The sequence below is a fragment of the Microtus pennsylvanicus genome, chromosome 22 (genome assembly GCF_037038515.1).
Source record: "Microtus pennsylvanicus isolate mMicPen1 chromosome 22, mMicPen1.hap1, whole genome shotgun sequence".
Lineage (NCBI taxonomy): Eukaryota > Metazoa > Chordata > Mammalia > Rodentia > Cricetidae > Microtus > Microtus pennsylvanicus.
The window spans coordinates 8,958,382-8,975,055 of NC_134600.1; the positions used below are offsets into that span (position 1 = coordinate 8,958,382).

General features: G+C 49.1%; 1 protein-coding gene across 3 annotated transcripts in view; it reads right to left on the bottom strand.

Annotated features, from left to right (window-relative positions):
• Myo1b (myosin IB) overlaps positions 1-16,674 on the bottom strand; it is a 154,587-nt gene that overhangs the window by 120,120 nt on the left and 17,793 nt on the right. For all 3 annotated transcript variants that reach the window (XM_075955915.1, XM_075955914.1, XM_075955913.1), the window contains exon 2: positions 3,098-3,241. In XM_075955915.1, coding sequence (XP_075812030.1) covers positions 3,098-3,232 — 135 coding nt within the window. In that variant the 5' untranslated portion in view covers positions 3,233-3,241. The remainder of the gene's footprint in view (positions 1-3,097; positions 3,242-16,674) is intronic.

A 16,674-nucleotide genomic window follows, 5' to 3' on the forward strand; every position in this document is an offset into this window, starting at 1 on the left:
AAAACCGCTGCATAACTAGACTTAATTCTGCCTCAGATGCTCAAAAAAAAAAACCCTATTCACCCCTATCTGCCATCAGAAGTTCACGGTCTGGGAAGCACACTGCTGGATGCCCATGTAACTAACACGCATGGCAAATGCCTCCCATGGGGCACAGCTCTTATAGGGCAGCACTGGCAACACAGCCGCTCGGTGACTTTAGGGCTTTCTGAGCATCCATCTCTCGTCCACGCTTGCGGAGCTGCTGACGGTGTTGGGCAGCTTATTCATCCCCTCTCACACCCTGGAGTCCACTAACTGATGACCCAGAGAATGCTAGGGCTTACAATCACTCTAGAGCAGCTCCCAGCCAGAGCCAAGTCACCTCTCAGACAGTTCTGTCAGGGTAGACACCCCTCTGACCTTCTCTATGGGGGTGGGAGGCTGGAAGGGAGAGGAACAGCAGGGTGGAAAACAAGAGGCCCCCTACCCTAGGACTATACCACACACTGCGGCCACACTGAGACTATAAGTCTAGGCCGGCTTTCTGGTCCCAGCCACCTTGTCAACCCAGTGTTAACACACATACAGGATGGAGCGCCCCAAATGGTTGCCCGAGGAACAGAGCAAAGCTAAAGGAGGATACCACAACATCTATTCTGAGAAAGAACAAGTGAAAAATCAACACGTAACACAAAACAAGGCGATGCTTCGTGCAGGTCAAACCATTTTGTAGGAACCCACGTCGGAAAGGAAAGCAAGAATATTGTCAAAATAAGAGCCAGGGATAGGTCTCCTGGGGTTGGCCATTCGAGGCCGGCAACCATGACCGCACCTACCATGCAGTTCTTGTATTTTTTTTTTATTACAAAAGCAATGTATGTTTACCTTAAGCAGGACAACAGAGAGAGCTAACAGTATTTCTCCCCTGTGCCCACAGGGCTCCACCCACGGCATGCAGTTAGCAAGCCTTTCTCATCAATCCAGGCCCATTGAAACAGCAGGACCGTGCTACACATGTTACTCTAGAACCTGCTTCCTTCCCACTGAGAACAGAAACTGCTTTGTCGGCTATGACGTGTTTAAAGCTGCAGTGGAAGGTAGCGTAGCCGTCAAGCACCGTGGAAAACATCAACTAATGTCAATATCTACGAGCAAAAGTCAATTTTCTACTTCTGTCTTATAACCAGAAAGGGCATTCCAGTAATAGTTTAGGAAATAACATTATGCTGAGACCCAGACATTTTGTCTACTAAAGACTCATGGACGTTAACGTTTGGCATTTGGTTAAGAGGGGCATTGTTTTGGTTTTCAGTGGCCACAACAAACCAGGTATTCAAAAGCACATAAAGCCCGGCTCTCCTGTCTTCAGTTCATCGGAAAGTGAATTGTGCTGCTCGGTGCCAAAAAGAAAAATGACCAGCAACATTAGTTAGGATATAATTGATTCCTCCTATCTTCATCTCGGAGACCCAGGCTTAAAGGCCATCGTTCACTTGCTATCAGACCACACTTTAAAGCTGCGGAACGGCCAAGCTTTCCCACCTGAAAGCAGGTACTGTACCCACAGGGGCAGGGGAGGGGAGGGGAGGGGAGGGGAGGGGAGGGGAGGGGAGGGGAGGGGAGGGGAGGGAGGGGAGGGGAGGCCAAGCCAAAGAATGCCATTCCCCTGCCCTGCAGCCCACTCAACACCTTCTCCTTTCCATTGGGATCACCATTGTAAATAAACTCTGAACCGGAACTAATCCTTGGATTCTGCATCCCCGTTATCAAAGTGGCATCCTAAAAGCAGGACTCAGAAGGCTCCCATTACTATAAAACTTCCCCCAACTTCCTACACTGTCAATCAAGGAACACAAGAAGTTCATCGTCCGTGCGACCATGCGACGACTCATTTCGTGCAGAACTTAATCGCTCAGACTTGCCCTGGGGCCACACTCAGAGCTGCAGTTTTAGGGCTTGAGGAGGTTCGGAGGTGGAGCCTCTGGCGCAGGGGGGGGGTGTGGACAGGTCCACAAGAATGCAGTAAACTCCGTGGCCCTATGGAGCCTCTCGCTTCCCCCCGGGAGGACACAGAAGCAGCTATCAACCAGAAGGGAAGCTCTCGACTCTGAATCTGCCGGCCCTTTCTCCTCATGGACTTTCTAGAATTACGAGAAACAGACTCCTGTCTGTCATCCACGAGATGCTATACGACAAAGGCCCAGACGGACTCGGAGTTTCGACCACACGGAAACAAGGCCGTGTGACGAAACGGGGAAGCCCATGACTCGATACAAATTTTAGTTTGTTCGACGAAAGTCGAGGCTTTTTCTCGCTATCCCCTGTACGTCTCTCCTTTTATTTATCTCTATATCCTCCCCCACACTGATACAGAAAATGGCGCATGGCCCAATAATACAGCTCACTGGGATGCACGGAAGCCCATTTCTTAAAGGAAAGAGCTCAGAAGCAAGGCCAAAACATCTATCAATCCTACCTCTGCCCCTGGCATAGAAAAACCAATAGAAAATCAATACCCCACTTCGTTGGTTGAATTCACACCACACCTTTATGTCCACGCACGCAAGCGCAGAAGATAGATCTATTTTTTTTAACTTGTGTTTTAATCCATCTAGAGAACATGGCTGTAATTCTGTCCCTGCCGTTATACTTAGAGCGGCCATGCTAATTCCAGTCTCCGGGGAACATGTGCTGATCAGTGACCTACTGCAGTCTCTCTACGGGCAAGGATCAGGAAGGCTGTGTCTTCTCTGGGAGCTCACTGCCGGGTCTTGGTGAAGAGCATCTAAGTGATCAGAGTTCTAGACTCTTCCAGAGGCATTCAAGACACCAACGGGGCTCAACACTGTCTGAACTGATGTCCTCTGAGGCGGGGACTGACACGGGGCACTCACGTGCAGTACCTGGTACACAGCCGACTGTTAAACACCACTGGGAAACACTTGACTCGTCAGTGGGACGCCTACGCCAAGCTAGCAAACACTCCGAATTCTCTGAGGACGTAAAAGAAAAACCTGACCGCTTAGGAACAAGAGAAAGGAGGGTGTGAGGTGTAAGAGCCAGCTCTGCCACAAAACCCGGGACCTAAAAGCCACAGGGGCCTGCAGGCACTCACATATATCTCGTTGTGGTCGAAGCGCTTCTTGAGGTTGCCGATGAAGGTCTCCTCATTGAGCGGTTCCAGAAGAACCATGTCTCCCACGCCTATCATGTTGTCCAGGAGTGAGGACTTCACCTCCATTTTGGCCATGGTCTCCAGCTGGAAGAGAGGGGAAGGTGTCAAATCCATGCGCAAAACTCTTTCGGCTGGGTTCTGTGTGGCTGGAGAAATGACCCCCCCCCCACTTGCCACGTAAAATGCCACCATCTCCCTCCCCACGATCCACCTAGCTGGCGTTACCATGATGCCTCCCTGCCGCCAAACTTCTTCCGAGTCCATCCTCCCAGGCAGAGGCCATCCACAGAGAGTGCCAACAGGGAGCCACTGTCACTACTGCCCTGATGGCATCTCTATCACCAACCAAAATTGGCACAACTCCAGCAGAACCCCTTTCCGAAACTCCAAGCCACCCCGCCCCAGCCCTTCCGGAGCAAAGGCAGCCTAGGCCATACCTGAACCTGCTTCCTCTAAGATGATGTCACACCTCAGCTTCCCAAGACTAACTGGCAATGTATTAGCCTGAGACACTGTGTTGGAAACGAAGCCGGTAACCCTGCTCACCATGCCAAAGAACTCTGCATGCAGTGATGGACTTAGTCCTCGCAACAGCTCCACAGAGAGCATCGTTAACTCCATGCTAATAGGAGCTAACTGGAACCAGAGCAACAGTTGAGCAGGTAAGGGCACTTGTCACCAAGCCTGCAGACCTGAGTCCAATGCCTGGAACTCACACGGTGGAAAGAGAGAACCAACATCTGTAATTTCTCCTCTGCCTTCCGTGCACATATACCACGGCATGTATGTACCCACCCCAAACATATTAATCCTAAAAATTTGCATGAGGAAATTGAGCCAGCAAGCCAGCTGGGTAAAAGAATTTGCCACAAGCCTGACACCGAGTTTGAGTCCCAGGATCTAAGGACAAAAAGGTGGTTATCTGATCTCCACGCCATGGCACATTCTCATCAGGCCACTCACGCATACACAAAAGTTTGTTTTTTTTTTTTAATGAGAAGAAAAATCGAAGCTCAATCTCCTGTGATTTCTGGCAAGTGTTTTGTATGTGGTGTTAAAGAATCCTGTAGCGTGCCCCGCAGAGTGGTGCATGCCCTTGATCCCAAGAGGCAGAGGCAGGGGGATCTCTGTGAGTTCGAGGTCAGCCTGGTCTACAGAGCTACAGAGCGAGTTCCAGGACAGCCAGAGCTATACAGGGAGGCTGTCTCAAAAACAAACAAGAATGCCATCGCTACTCTGACACCATAGCTATGGGAAGAGGTTTCATCCCAGCATGGAAACCTTTTCCACAAAGAGTACAGCCCACAAGTAAACAGAGGTTGCCTAGGCAATGTAACCAACCAAGGAAATCTCCATATTCTCAGTTCTCATCCTGACTAGCCATCCTAACAGCCAAACCAAGTTGACCCACAATGACTGACTAGACCCAAATACCACTTCTCCTTCACCTCAGAAGGGATTGCTATCCCGAGGAAACAGAGGCGCCCTGTAACGGCAGCATATTCTACACCAAGGATGTAGGGTGCCATCCACAGAGGAGAGCTAAGCCAACCACGGCCCCCATCTCTGTGCTGCCAAGAGGACTAAAGTCCCTGCGAAGGTCTTCACAAGGGAAAGGGTGTGGAGTGTGTATTGTACAAGTGTGCACGTCTGACCGACTCTTCCCCTCAGATAAACTCACTCTGACAGACCTAAGTGTTTCCAGCACAGAAATCAAGTTTAAATGATGCTGAGACACAGAAAAGACAGACAGATGGGAAGGGAGGGAGGGAGAGACAGAGGGGGGGAGTAAGGAAGGGGGGAAGGGAGGAAGGGAGGAAGGGAGCAAGGAAGGAAGGAAGGAAGGAAGGAAGGAAGGAAGGAGGAAGGGAAGGGAGGGAGGGGACAGGAAGGAGGGAGGGATGGAAGGAAAACAGGAGGGAGGGAGGGAAGGAAGACAGGAAAGAGGGAAGGAGGGAAGACAGGAAGGAGGGAGGGAGGGAAGACAGGAAGGAGGGAGGGAAGGAAGGAAGGAAGGAAGGAAGGAAGGAAGGAAGGAAGGAAGGGAATCCTAGAAAGCCGAAAAAGGGACTAAGAAAGAATCACGGCTTTCTCTAGTACATATGAATTGAGTGAGTACTCAATACTCAAGAGAAAAGAAACTAATTGTTTTACTAACATGCTTTAGTCTCATGTCAACCACCCCTGGAATAACGAGTCCCCAGCACCACCTAGACAGAACCTCCAGAGAACAAGGAATGGTTCCTGCACTGGGGTGGGTCACGTTGCATTTCAGAAGAGAGCTGGAGCAGATGGGAGGTACCTGCCATTTCTAGGGCTGGAGCAGCAGCCAGGAGACAGTCCACGGGAGACTGTGAGCCCCTACTCTGTCAAAATAAATTAACGTTGAAATCAAATCTCAAGTTCTCAGACTCGTGCAGTGCCAAAAAAAAAAAAAACGCTCCAGGTCTGTAAACGCATTACATCTAATTTGGCGGAGGAGAGAAGAGAGATTGGGGACTAAGGGAGAAGTCAACTTGAGAACGGTTTCAAAAATAACCACCTCAAACCAGCAAGTAAAACAAGGTGGCTGACCAGGAACTCTGTCCCAGGGGGACTGCTGGATGGAAGCTATTTACAGAAGCAGCTGGAAAGACACCGCTGCAGCTGGCTGCAGGGGACAGTAATCAGGCGGCCAACCTGCCCTGGTGACCAGACCTGCCACACCCTTACAACCGCCCCACACAGCTCAAGGAAATCCTGTCAGCCGGCTCCCGCGTCCTGGCCCAACTTCATCCTCCAGGCAGGTACAGGTCAACTCAGAAAACAGACAAAAATTGAAAACGCGCTGTTTGCAAACTATAATATATACCGATAAAACAATCCAAGCTGAAACGTTAACCTAAGAGTCCTTCAGTTACGAGTACAGTTTGTCATTTTAGCGTCTGGGAATTGGAGAACATGAAACTTGTCATCACGGTGGCTTCCATCATCAAAGGTAGAAAGAAGACACGGGGAATATGGTGGGAGCTTCCCCGGCTCCTTAGAAACGAACTGTTCTCCATACTGAAGCGAGTAGAATTAGAACCATGACTTCTAGCATAGGTTGAGCTCACTTTGAGATCTTAATAAAAACATCTGGTATATTTGCTCCACCAAAAGAAAAAAAAAATCCTCTCTGACAGAGCTATGACTAACCATGGAAACAAATCTCAAAAGCATTTGCTAACTCAGTGTTTCCTGAAACCATCAAAAGAATTTCCACAGCTTCATGCAAAAATGAGACTGTACGTAAGGCACCAGGAATACTTTTTATGTTATACACAAAGATGTGTGGGCATATCAAACAAAGGTGTGTGTGTGTGTGTGTGTGTGTGCTTGTGTGTGTGCATGCGTGCGTGTACACATGTGTGCGCATGTTTGTGTGCGTGCGTGTGCTTGTGTGCGTGTGTGTGCATGTGCTTGTGTGCGTGTGTGTATGCATGTGTGTGTGTGCACGTGTGTGTGCGTGTTGTATCCAGTTTCCATTCCCAAAGACTCTCACACAAATCTATTGTTCTGCCCTGCACTCCAGGTATTAGTACATATCATATGTACATTAAACCAACCAACACAACACTAGCCCGTCACCTCCTAGTCACTGTAACTGATTAAATCCGATGCTGGCTGTAATATCAGCACCGGTTCCGTCCACCTCTGCCGGACTGACGACGTGACACTTGGGTTGGCTCAACAACCCCTGCTCTCATCAAAGAGGCCACTTCCAGAAGGAAATGGCACATGGAGGAGGCAAGGCAGGAAAATGACTGAAAATGATTAGTGATGGAATCCTAATGACATCGCAAACCTCTAGATCAAACTACACTTAAGGTCCCCAGCACCTCATTCAGGGTTTCTGGGATGTGAGTCCCTTAGCTCCCTTTATGGTTGAAGGACACGGAGTTGGATCTTCCATCGCCATCAGAGAGCATCTGACATTGGATCCAAGCAACTGGTGCCAGAGCAAAGGCTCAAACTAGCTGAGCTAGGCCATGCAGTGTGAGGTGGAGGGCACAGGAAGTACACATTTTAGGCCAGAGAGATCATATTTGATATCTATTACTGGAACCACAGGCTGAGCCGAGCATGCCCTGGGGACTCAGATCTTGTAGCTGTAATGCTAGAGAATTTGAATTCGGGGAATTCAGAATACCAGAGCCATGTGTCCATGACACTGGCCTGTATGAAAGGCCAGCAAGGCAAGAATTTTCTGTTCGCTGCCTATAGCAGTCAAGCCGAAGCCAACTGTTTGGTTCCTGAGAAAGGGATAAGCCCTCCCACTGCCAAGAGATAAGAACCAGAAGATACCACCAGACTCTGTTTCTTCCACTATCAACCAAGAGTGGCAACTATCTGTAGGGAAGGAGCCACAGCCAAACAACACACTCTCAGGTCAGGTTCCTAAGGCTTGACAGGATTTTCAGTGTGTGTTACAAGTCCATGGAAGCAAGTTAACCTTGCAAAACAGCTACATTTTTAAGGAACAATAGTGCCAAACTCTTGTTGATCATACCATTGTTTGACCCTTGCTGACAACCAGCCCTAGAGACTTCTAACTCACAAGAACTGTTAAAGGATGAAAGCCTGGCAAAGTCTTTCCCCAGTGCTCACTTGGGAGGCCATGGAAGACAGATGCACAAAAGAGACATTCTCAGAGAACAGTGGGTGGCATGTTTTTAGCCACACAGAAGAGAGACACATGATTTTGTCTGGGGCATCTTATTTTCCTATGTATAGGCAATATAAGGTGTATGCGAAGCCAGGTATTTCCTGTCCTAACAAGGCTCAGGCCGGGCAATCTAGAGTTGGACCACACAGCAACACCGTATCTCAAACAACAAACAAAAACTGATCCAAGCCGGGCAGCGGTGGCACACGCCTTTAATCCCAGCATGGGATCCTAAAGCATCCCATGGCCATTGTAACCTAACAGTACAACAAAGTCTTCTACCCCATTGCCCACAAACATTCCAAGCTATGGACCGTGAGGCACACTGTAACTGTGACCGTGAGACACACTGTAACTGTGACCGTGAGACACACTGTAACTGTGACCGTGAGACACACTGTAACTGTGGTGACGATGAGACACACTGTAACTGTGACCGTGAGACACACTGTAACTGTGACCGTGAGACACACTGTAACTGTGATGACGATGAGACACACTGTAACTGTGACCGTGAGACACACTGTAACTGTGACCGTGAGACACACTGTAACTGTGACCGTGAGACACACTGTAACTGTGACCGTGAGACACACTGTAACTGTGGTGACCGTGAGACACACTGTGACTGTGGTGACCGTGAGACACACTGTAACTGTGACCGTGAGACACACTGTAACTGTGGTGACCGTGAGACACACTGTAACTGGGACCGTGAGACACACTGTAACTGTGACCGTGAGACACACTGTAACTGGGACCGTGAGACACACTGTAACTGTGACCGTGAGACACACTGTAACTGTGGTGACCGTGAGACACACTGTGACTGTGGTGACCGTGAGACACACTGTAACTGTGACCGTGAGACACACCGTAACTGTGGTGACCGTGAGACACACCGTAACTGTGGTGACCGTGAGACACACTGTAACTGTGGTGACCGTGAGACACACTGTAACTGTGGTGACCGTGAGACACACTGTAACTGGGACCGTGAGACACACTGTAACTGTGACCGTGAGACACACTGTAACTGGGACCGTGAGACACACTGTAACTGGGACCGTGAGACACACTGTAACTGGGACCGTGAGACACACTGTAACTGGGACCGTGAGACACACTGTAACTGTGATGACGATGAGACACACTGTAACTGTGACCGCTGAAAATATGAAGACGGCCCCCTCAGCTGTCAGCCACGGGAAGAACACTGAATCCCACCATTCGATATCAAAGCAGGAATACACACAGTTATTTCAAATTAAAAAAATCAACAGTAATAATTAACAAGAAATGGAAGCTAAGCAGAAAGATGACTCATCTTACCGCCCCCACGATGGGCTGAGTTCTTAGGGGAGCGCAGGCAGCAACGATGAACACTTTCTGCACTGAAAGAGTGTGGACGAATCCGAGCTGACAGCTCACTGCGCACCAAGATTACTAAGTCACATCATTTTAAATCTGAAACGGCCACTGGGGCAAAACCAAAACTACGCTATGAGTGGGAAAACACGGAAGCCCTCTCTGTAACTCAAAGAGCACATTTAAAACACATCTATTGTAGCATCGTCAGAAGGGTGCCCCAGAGGCAAGAGCTACAGGGGACTTGCTAACAGTAGCAACCTGCTTAACAGACTCTGACTCCAGCCATAACCTCCACACAGAGTGGTCCTGCCTGCGGACAGCGTCTTTTCTAGAAAACCAGTTCTTCCGCCAAAGAGCCATGTCTTATTCCTTGGTGTCCCCCCCAAAGTCTACTGAAAATACGGTTGGAAAACGCGAAGGCAGGAGTCACAGCGCAAAGGGGATTCTCGACAGCCGCCACTCTCGCGTGTAGGAGGCAGAAGAATGATAACCGCTTCAAACCACTTTGGTGATTTCTCTAAAAAGAATCACAACACCGACAACAGGACAGGAAACGCAGCGCAAGGCTCCAACGAAGTCACTGAGGCTTTTGAGAGTGACATGCAAAACACATTTAAGTGAGGAAACTGGGCCAATGAGGCAAAACTTCATGAACAAAATAACTCTCAGCCAGTCTTCAAGGCAAAACAAAGGCAAAGGACAAACCCAAAACGGCCACATGGTTCAGAACCTAATAGGAGCGACGCACTGAGAACTGGAATTCCCGTCCTTGCCGAATATCATCTGGGGGTAAAGGATTAGATACCCATCTATCCAGTTCAAGAAGCATGTCCAGGATGAATCCTGCTGAGATGCTGGCATTGCGCGACCAGCTGGGGCACAGTGGCAGCCATGCGATCTCTCCACTCTTCCCCCACACCACGCCCAAGAGACAGAGCCCAGCAAGAATGGCAAAGGAACGCCCTATTTTTAAATTTTTAATTACGTGTATTTAGTGTGCACGCACGCATGCCAGGGCACAGGTCTAGAGGTCAGAGCACAGCTTGTGGGAGTCAGCGCTCTCATTCGACCATGTGGGTCCCAGGAATGGGACTCATCACCAGAGCTAGTGGCAGATGCTTCCACCCACTGAGCAATCTTACCAACCCAAACAATCCACTGTTGACATCTCAAATGACCTCTTAAGCGCCTAAGGGAAGTGTGTACCCACTATAAAAAAAAAATAATAGAAAATACACATGAACAAAAAAAAAAACAAATCAAGAAGCTTGTTTTGGCCTAAATCCTTAATTTATTAGAATTTTTACAAAAAGCTAGACTCATAAATTGTTGGAGGGAGGTGCTTGTTAGTTCCCAGCCACCCAGCTAATTTACACCCGAAATAATCACACAGAAACTGTATTATTTAAATCACTGCTTGGCCCATTAGCTCTAGCTTCTTTTTTTTTTTTTTTTATTTTCGAGACAGGGTTTCTCTGTAGCTTTTTGGTTCCTGTCCTGGAACTAGCTCTTGTAGACCAGGCTGGCCTCGAACTCACAGAGATCCGCCTGCCTCTGCCTCCCGAGTGCTGGGATTAAAGGCGATTAAAGGGAAACCTCTAGGCTATGCATTTCCCACCAGGTCCACTCAGGGGCAGGCATACAGCCTTACATATTTCTTGTATATACCTCCCTCCCACATGTGATCAGGAACATCTGGTGCAGCTGGCTCAAACTTGTTTAGGGAGTGAAAACAGTAGTAGAGGGAGGGGGACTTGATTGGGGGAGGGAGCGGGAAATGGGAGGCGGTGGCGGGGAAGAGACAGAAATCTTTAATAAATTAATTAATTAATTAATTTAAAAAAAGCGAAGGCCAACCTGCTACTGAAAACTATGATATTACATATATTTGGTGTATATGTATGGCTGTGTGCCACAGTATGAATGTGGAGGTGAAACTTTTGAATTTGAAAACCGAAGTCACCTTTTAAGTTTTAATTAATGTGCCTAAGAGATCCATGAAACAAAAATGCCTCTGATCTGCAAGCCCCTTGCCCAAGGACAGACAGCTCCTGAAATGCAGGAGGCTGTTGTTCATGGAAAAATAGCTCTAGCTTCTTAAAGGCTAACTCTTACATCTTAATTTAACCCATCTCCATTAATCTGTGCAGCACCATGAGGTCCTGGCCTACCAGCAAAGTTTCAGCACATCTGTCTCCGGTGGCAGCTCCATGGCTTCTCTCTGGCTCCTCCCTTCTTCATCCCAGCATTCAGCCTAGCTTTTCCTGCCTGCCTATGTTCTGCCTTGCTATAGGTCCAAAGCATTTATTTATTAATGCTGATCACAGAGGGAAACCCCACATCAATAAATTTCATTTACATATATTTTACTCAGAAAAGAAAAACTTCTTGGCAGAGAAGCCAGGACCTCACAACTCCTGTCTCCCTCCTTAGTCTCCTTGGAGGACCCCCCGACTCTGGGCCAAACCCCACACAAGACGTAACATGCCAAGGCTCCCAACAGTACCACCGCTGACCAGGCCATGCCGTATACTGGCCGGAACAATGCCAGCTTCCAGTCAAACGGTAGCAAGCGTGGGAGATGCTGAGCACACGGGCTCACATAGGGAGCCTTGCAAGGGACACCCTTCTGAAGGGAAAAGTGGGGCTGATGCTGATCACGTGGGACCAAGAGAAACACTAAAATGCCAGGGGTGGTTCCACTTAGGAGCCCCGGGAGGGCCAGCTGGGCTTCCTGACTTAAACTCAGCCTGATCTAGTCTGGTAGGAGAAGTCACTAGGCCTAAGTAGCACGCTCCAAGCAAGCCAGCCAGCTGGTAGGGATTGAGAGCTTCTGTTCTCCCATCAGAAGCTTTGTCCTCCAACTCTGCGGTCCTGGAGGGGAGGCCTCTGGAAAACAATAGCTTCAGAGGCCATCGGGAAGAGCATGGTGGGATTCATGTCTTTATAAAAGATATAAATGTGAGTGAGGAGACACCAGGAAGGTGGGTGCTTGCCAGACAGCAGCTTCCGGAGCTATGAAAAAATAAATAAATATCCTCGGCTTAAACCACTCTGCCTACAGTGTGCCACAGCAACCCAGGCACGGTGACACCGTGACACCCCAACATCCCTCCCCTGCTGCCGTTAGTGGGCCTCCCCGTTCCTTCCCTGAAGACGGCAGCCTGGCAAGGTTTAATTAGTCGGGCGGTGGCGGTGCACGCCTTTAGTCCCAGCACTCGGGAGCCAGAGGCAGGCGGATGTCTGAGTTTGAGGCCAGCCTGGTGTACAGAGGGAGTTCCTGGACAGCCAGGGCTACACAGAGAAACCCTAATGGGGCGGTACCTGCCTGGGCGGCTGGCACACAGGTTGTGGCGTGGCGAGTAAATCCGCACATTCTTCTACCCCAAGCACTCATCACCTTGCCCCTCCGAGCGCTGACGACATCAGCTAAGCCTCCGCGGATACACAAGAACAGCTTTGAGTACCCACAACACAGCACACCTGCTCAGGATTTGACACCTGAAGGGCAAATGGCATAGAAACTGAATTCTTTGGGGCGATTTACTCAGGCAGCATGGTTCTCCAAAGGGCCGGGTTTAGGGTGTCACACACCGTAGGGTGATCTCTGCTGCACCCTGCATGGGACAAAGTGGGCTGACGTGCGTGTGCAAGAAGGTTCGGAGGGTACTAATTTTCACTCCTACCGACACACTTGCTAAGAGAAACATATGAGCGGCGTCTACCCCCTGCATTTACGTCACGGGTCATAGTTTGCTGCCTTCCTGGTCTTTTATTTCATTGTTAAAGTCAACCCATGGGGAAAGTGTCCCCACCTCCAGCCTTTCTCTGAAACCTTCTGCTAAGACTCACGGGCTGTTGGTTGGAGCGCTGTGGTTAGACTCGTAGGCTAGGGAAAGAAACGGGCAAGGCCTCGGGGCAATTTCCACAGAGTAAAGCCGTTTGCCTGGTGTTCTAACTCTGAATAAAAACACAGAGAACAGTCACAGGCAGGGAAGATCAGATAGATATGAATAAGAAATGAGAGTAAACAGATAACCACCAATGTCAGCCCGCGTGCCCTGAACGCGGCCACCGAGCCGGAAGCCCCGTTTAAGGAAGAGAAAGGGCTGTGACTTCATGGTTATCTAAGGGTTAACACACCTCCCCCCAGTGTTTCTGCAAAGCCAGAAATGGGACTAGAATCACCACAGACCAATCAATGTCAAGGCTGCTTTCCACCTGAGCGTGGAAGCCGGCTTTATCGACAAGAAGCTGCCTAGGAGCTGCTGTCCACTCTAAGCCAGACTGGCCGGACGGGCCTGAAAAAAACGGCACCTCGACTCTGCTATTCATAAAGAGACAGAGGTTTGGGAGGCTTTTTCCAGCTGTGGAAAATGAATAGGATAAACATATCATCCAGGCTAATTAGAAGGATTTTTGAGGTTTTAAAAAAAAAGTGGCGGCTGCAGCAATAGCACTAACCACGCATCTTCTGATTGAAGAGAAAAAGTCGGCTTATAGACCTCCCGTCCCAGGCAAAACCTTCCCAGAGAGAAAACGCGAGATCCCAGAGCCCTGCGCTAGCTCAGTTCTAAAGCATTGTCCACCCTTTGACCTAAGTCCTAAACTGCCAAGCACGTCCCAGCAACTCGGAGGTAAGAAGTCCCGCTGCGCATTGCACAAGCCTGGCAGCCACCGTTCACCTGCCACGTGACCTGCTGACATTGCAACGGGGCTGCCATCTGCAAAGTTCATGTTTGCACCAGTAAAATTAAGTGACCAAAAAGAAATCATGAGGAGAAGGAATCGAAAACACTTAAATGAGTTTACAATTTTGTGTTGGGCCGCATTCCTAGCTACCCTGGGCCACAGGCTGTGAGTGAGACACACACTGGGCCCAGGAAGGACCCCAGATCCAGGCTTTGCCATCCCAGACTCAGGCTGGAATCCAAGGGAATGCATTCCAGTTGCTGGTCCCCAAACTCAGGATGAGAGGAAGGTGTACACAGATGGGCAGAGATGAAACCCGCTAGACATGGCTTCCTCCCTTCCCAAAACGCTTTTCCTCTTTTGACCCCAGCAGCTCACAAGCTCTCCCTACCCTGTCTTACGACAAGATTGTACTCGTAACTAAGTGACTGCCTCCTCCTTTGGGTTCTAGGTTTAGTCTCGGTTAGTCTTGGCAGCCAATGAATAGGATCCGAAATTGCCTGGGGAACGAACTTCTGGAAGTGTCCGAGAGGAGTGCCTAGATTGGTTTTATGAGATGGAAGGCCACGCCCTACTTATGAGTGGCACCATCCGAGACTTGGGGTTCAGAGCTGAGCACCAGCAGCCACAGCTCTTGGATTTCTGACTCTGGGTGCGGTCTGCTCGGCGACCTCATCATCCGGGGCGTGACTTCTCTGTGACAGAACGCGCACTTGGACTGTGAGCCAAATAAACCCTCCCTTCCTTCTGTCGTCCTCGCCAGTTGATTTGTGACAGCAGGTAAGTAACAGGAGGAAGCGCAGCCAGTACACAGACAGATGGACGGACGGACGGACGGACGGACGGACAGACAGACAGACACAAACACCCATTACTTCCCAGAGGGAGGTCTGAGTGAAGTCAGGAACATCACCAAGGGACATCTCTCCAAGGCTCACCCAGCAGCAGCAGCATCCAGCGTCTCCACCCCCACCCTACTTCTTTGCTTTCCCACAACCCACAGAAGCATCCCTCACCTTCTGCAAGCTCAATAGGTCCGGAGAGCTAGTTTTAAGAAGGAGCCTGCAACCATACTACACGACTCACACGAAACCTTACAAGAATCAATGAGCTAACGTCTGAGGGGCTCCGAGGCCTGCGGGACAGGGGAGCCAAACGCCATAAACCGCGGTTCCATCCAGAAACACCAACTCAGCTGTACAAGAGAATGTGCTAATTATAACCCACAGACTTCTCAATCCGCTCCCTCGAGGCGGATAAAAAAGATTCCAAGAAGTCAAATGTTTAGATTGGCGAACCTGAGCCCCAGGAACCCCGGTATGAATGTAAAACTGCTCAGATATAACTGGCAAGCTGTCAGCTCTCGTGGGCCCTGCTGGATCCACAGATGCCACGAGTAATGATTAAACCGACTGCAGCCGCCAGGGAAACCAACTTCCCTTCCAAATGAATCCACTTATTAATCAGAAGGTCCCAGGCTCGTTTGGTCCCACAGACTGCAAACCCTGCCAAAGCCTCCAGCACCCGGTGGCTCGCGCCCTCCGCTCACGCCACCTGTCAAGCTCAAGGGACCACTCAAGGCCGAAGAGTGCTCTTCCACCAAACGCCACCCCAGCCCTCCAGTCCCTTTACAGCTGATACGTCCAGACCCAGAAGATCCAAGTCGCAGATCCAACTCAGTGTGACGGGGATACCTTAGGCACAATGCCACCCCCAAGCCTCAGTTTCCCCACAAAAAAAAAAAAAACATAGCCCACTGTCTCCCAAGCTCGCTCCGACAGTCTTCCCGTGCTGGCGCGACCAATTCTAAAAAGGCTGAGTCCCTTCATTTGAGGAATTCTAAAGAATGTTTAAAGAAACAAAAAGTCAGCAAATGCCAATCCACAAAAATCTCAATGACATTTTCTCAGCAGCTAAGGGAAGCAGCTATTCTGGACCCTTCATGGAAAAAATGTATTAAAAGCCTAACTATAGAGAGCATAGACAGACTGCGCAGAAATAAACAGGATAGCCCTAACACGCAGCTACCCGGGCAGAGGGGACACAGCAAGGCTGTGTTTACAGCCGTCCACACAATCGCTGCCCAAAGGACATCCTCCCTCTTTAGAAATCCATCTAGTTATGAAAGCACTTAGTTATGAGATCAAACTACAGATCTACATATTAACAAACGTAGGAAAAGTTCCTTCCTTACCAGAGCGGGCCTCAGGCACGGCTCTGTAGCTGGGGTGAGAAACGGCCTTAGAAAAGAAATTCAGAGACTCCCTGAGCTGTCAGCTCCTAAAATAAAGTCTAATGAACTATGTAAACAAAGGGAGAGATGTTTATACATTTACATTAGGATTTCATGGATGTTTATTAGTTGAAAGGCGATCAAACAAAAATAGCTAAGATAGTCCCTCCCCTCAAGACCCCGATAATATAAATTCAGAAGGCAAAGCTATTCTGTAATTTGAAAAGAATTTCTTAAAAAATAGCTAACTTGCTGCAATGCGTTGGCTTCGCGTAAAGTTGTGTAAAATCAACGATGGTAATAGAATTTGGGAGCATTTTCTGTATCAACCTCCAGGTCTTTTCTCTTTGTAATATTAAATTTCAGAGGCAAAGCCATCATGACTCTTATTACTGCGCTGGGCCGTATTTATCAAGAACCAAGGGAACAAATCATTAGAACATGCCTTAATAATTTTGAAATGATGTCAAACGTGTATCCTAAAACCTGTGTTGACAAAATGTCCACTTACAGACGTTAACTAAATCTGAATGA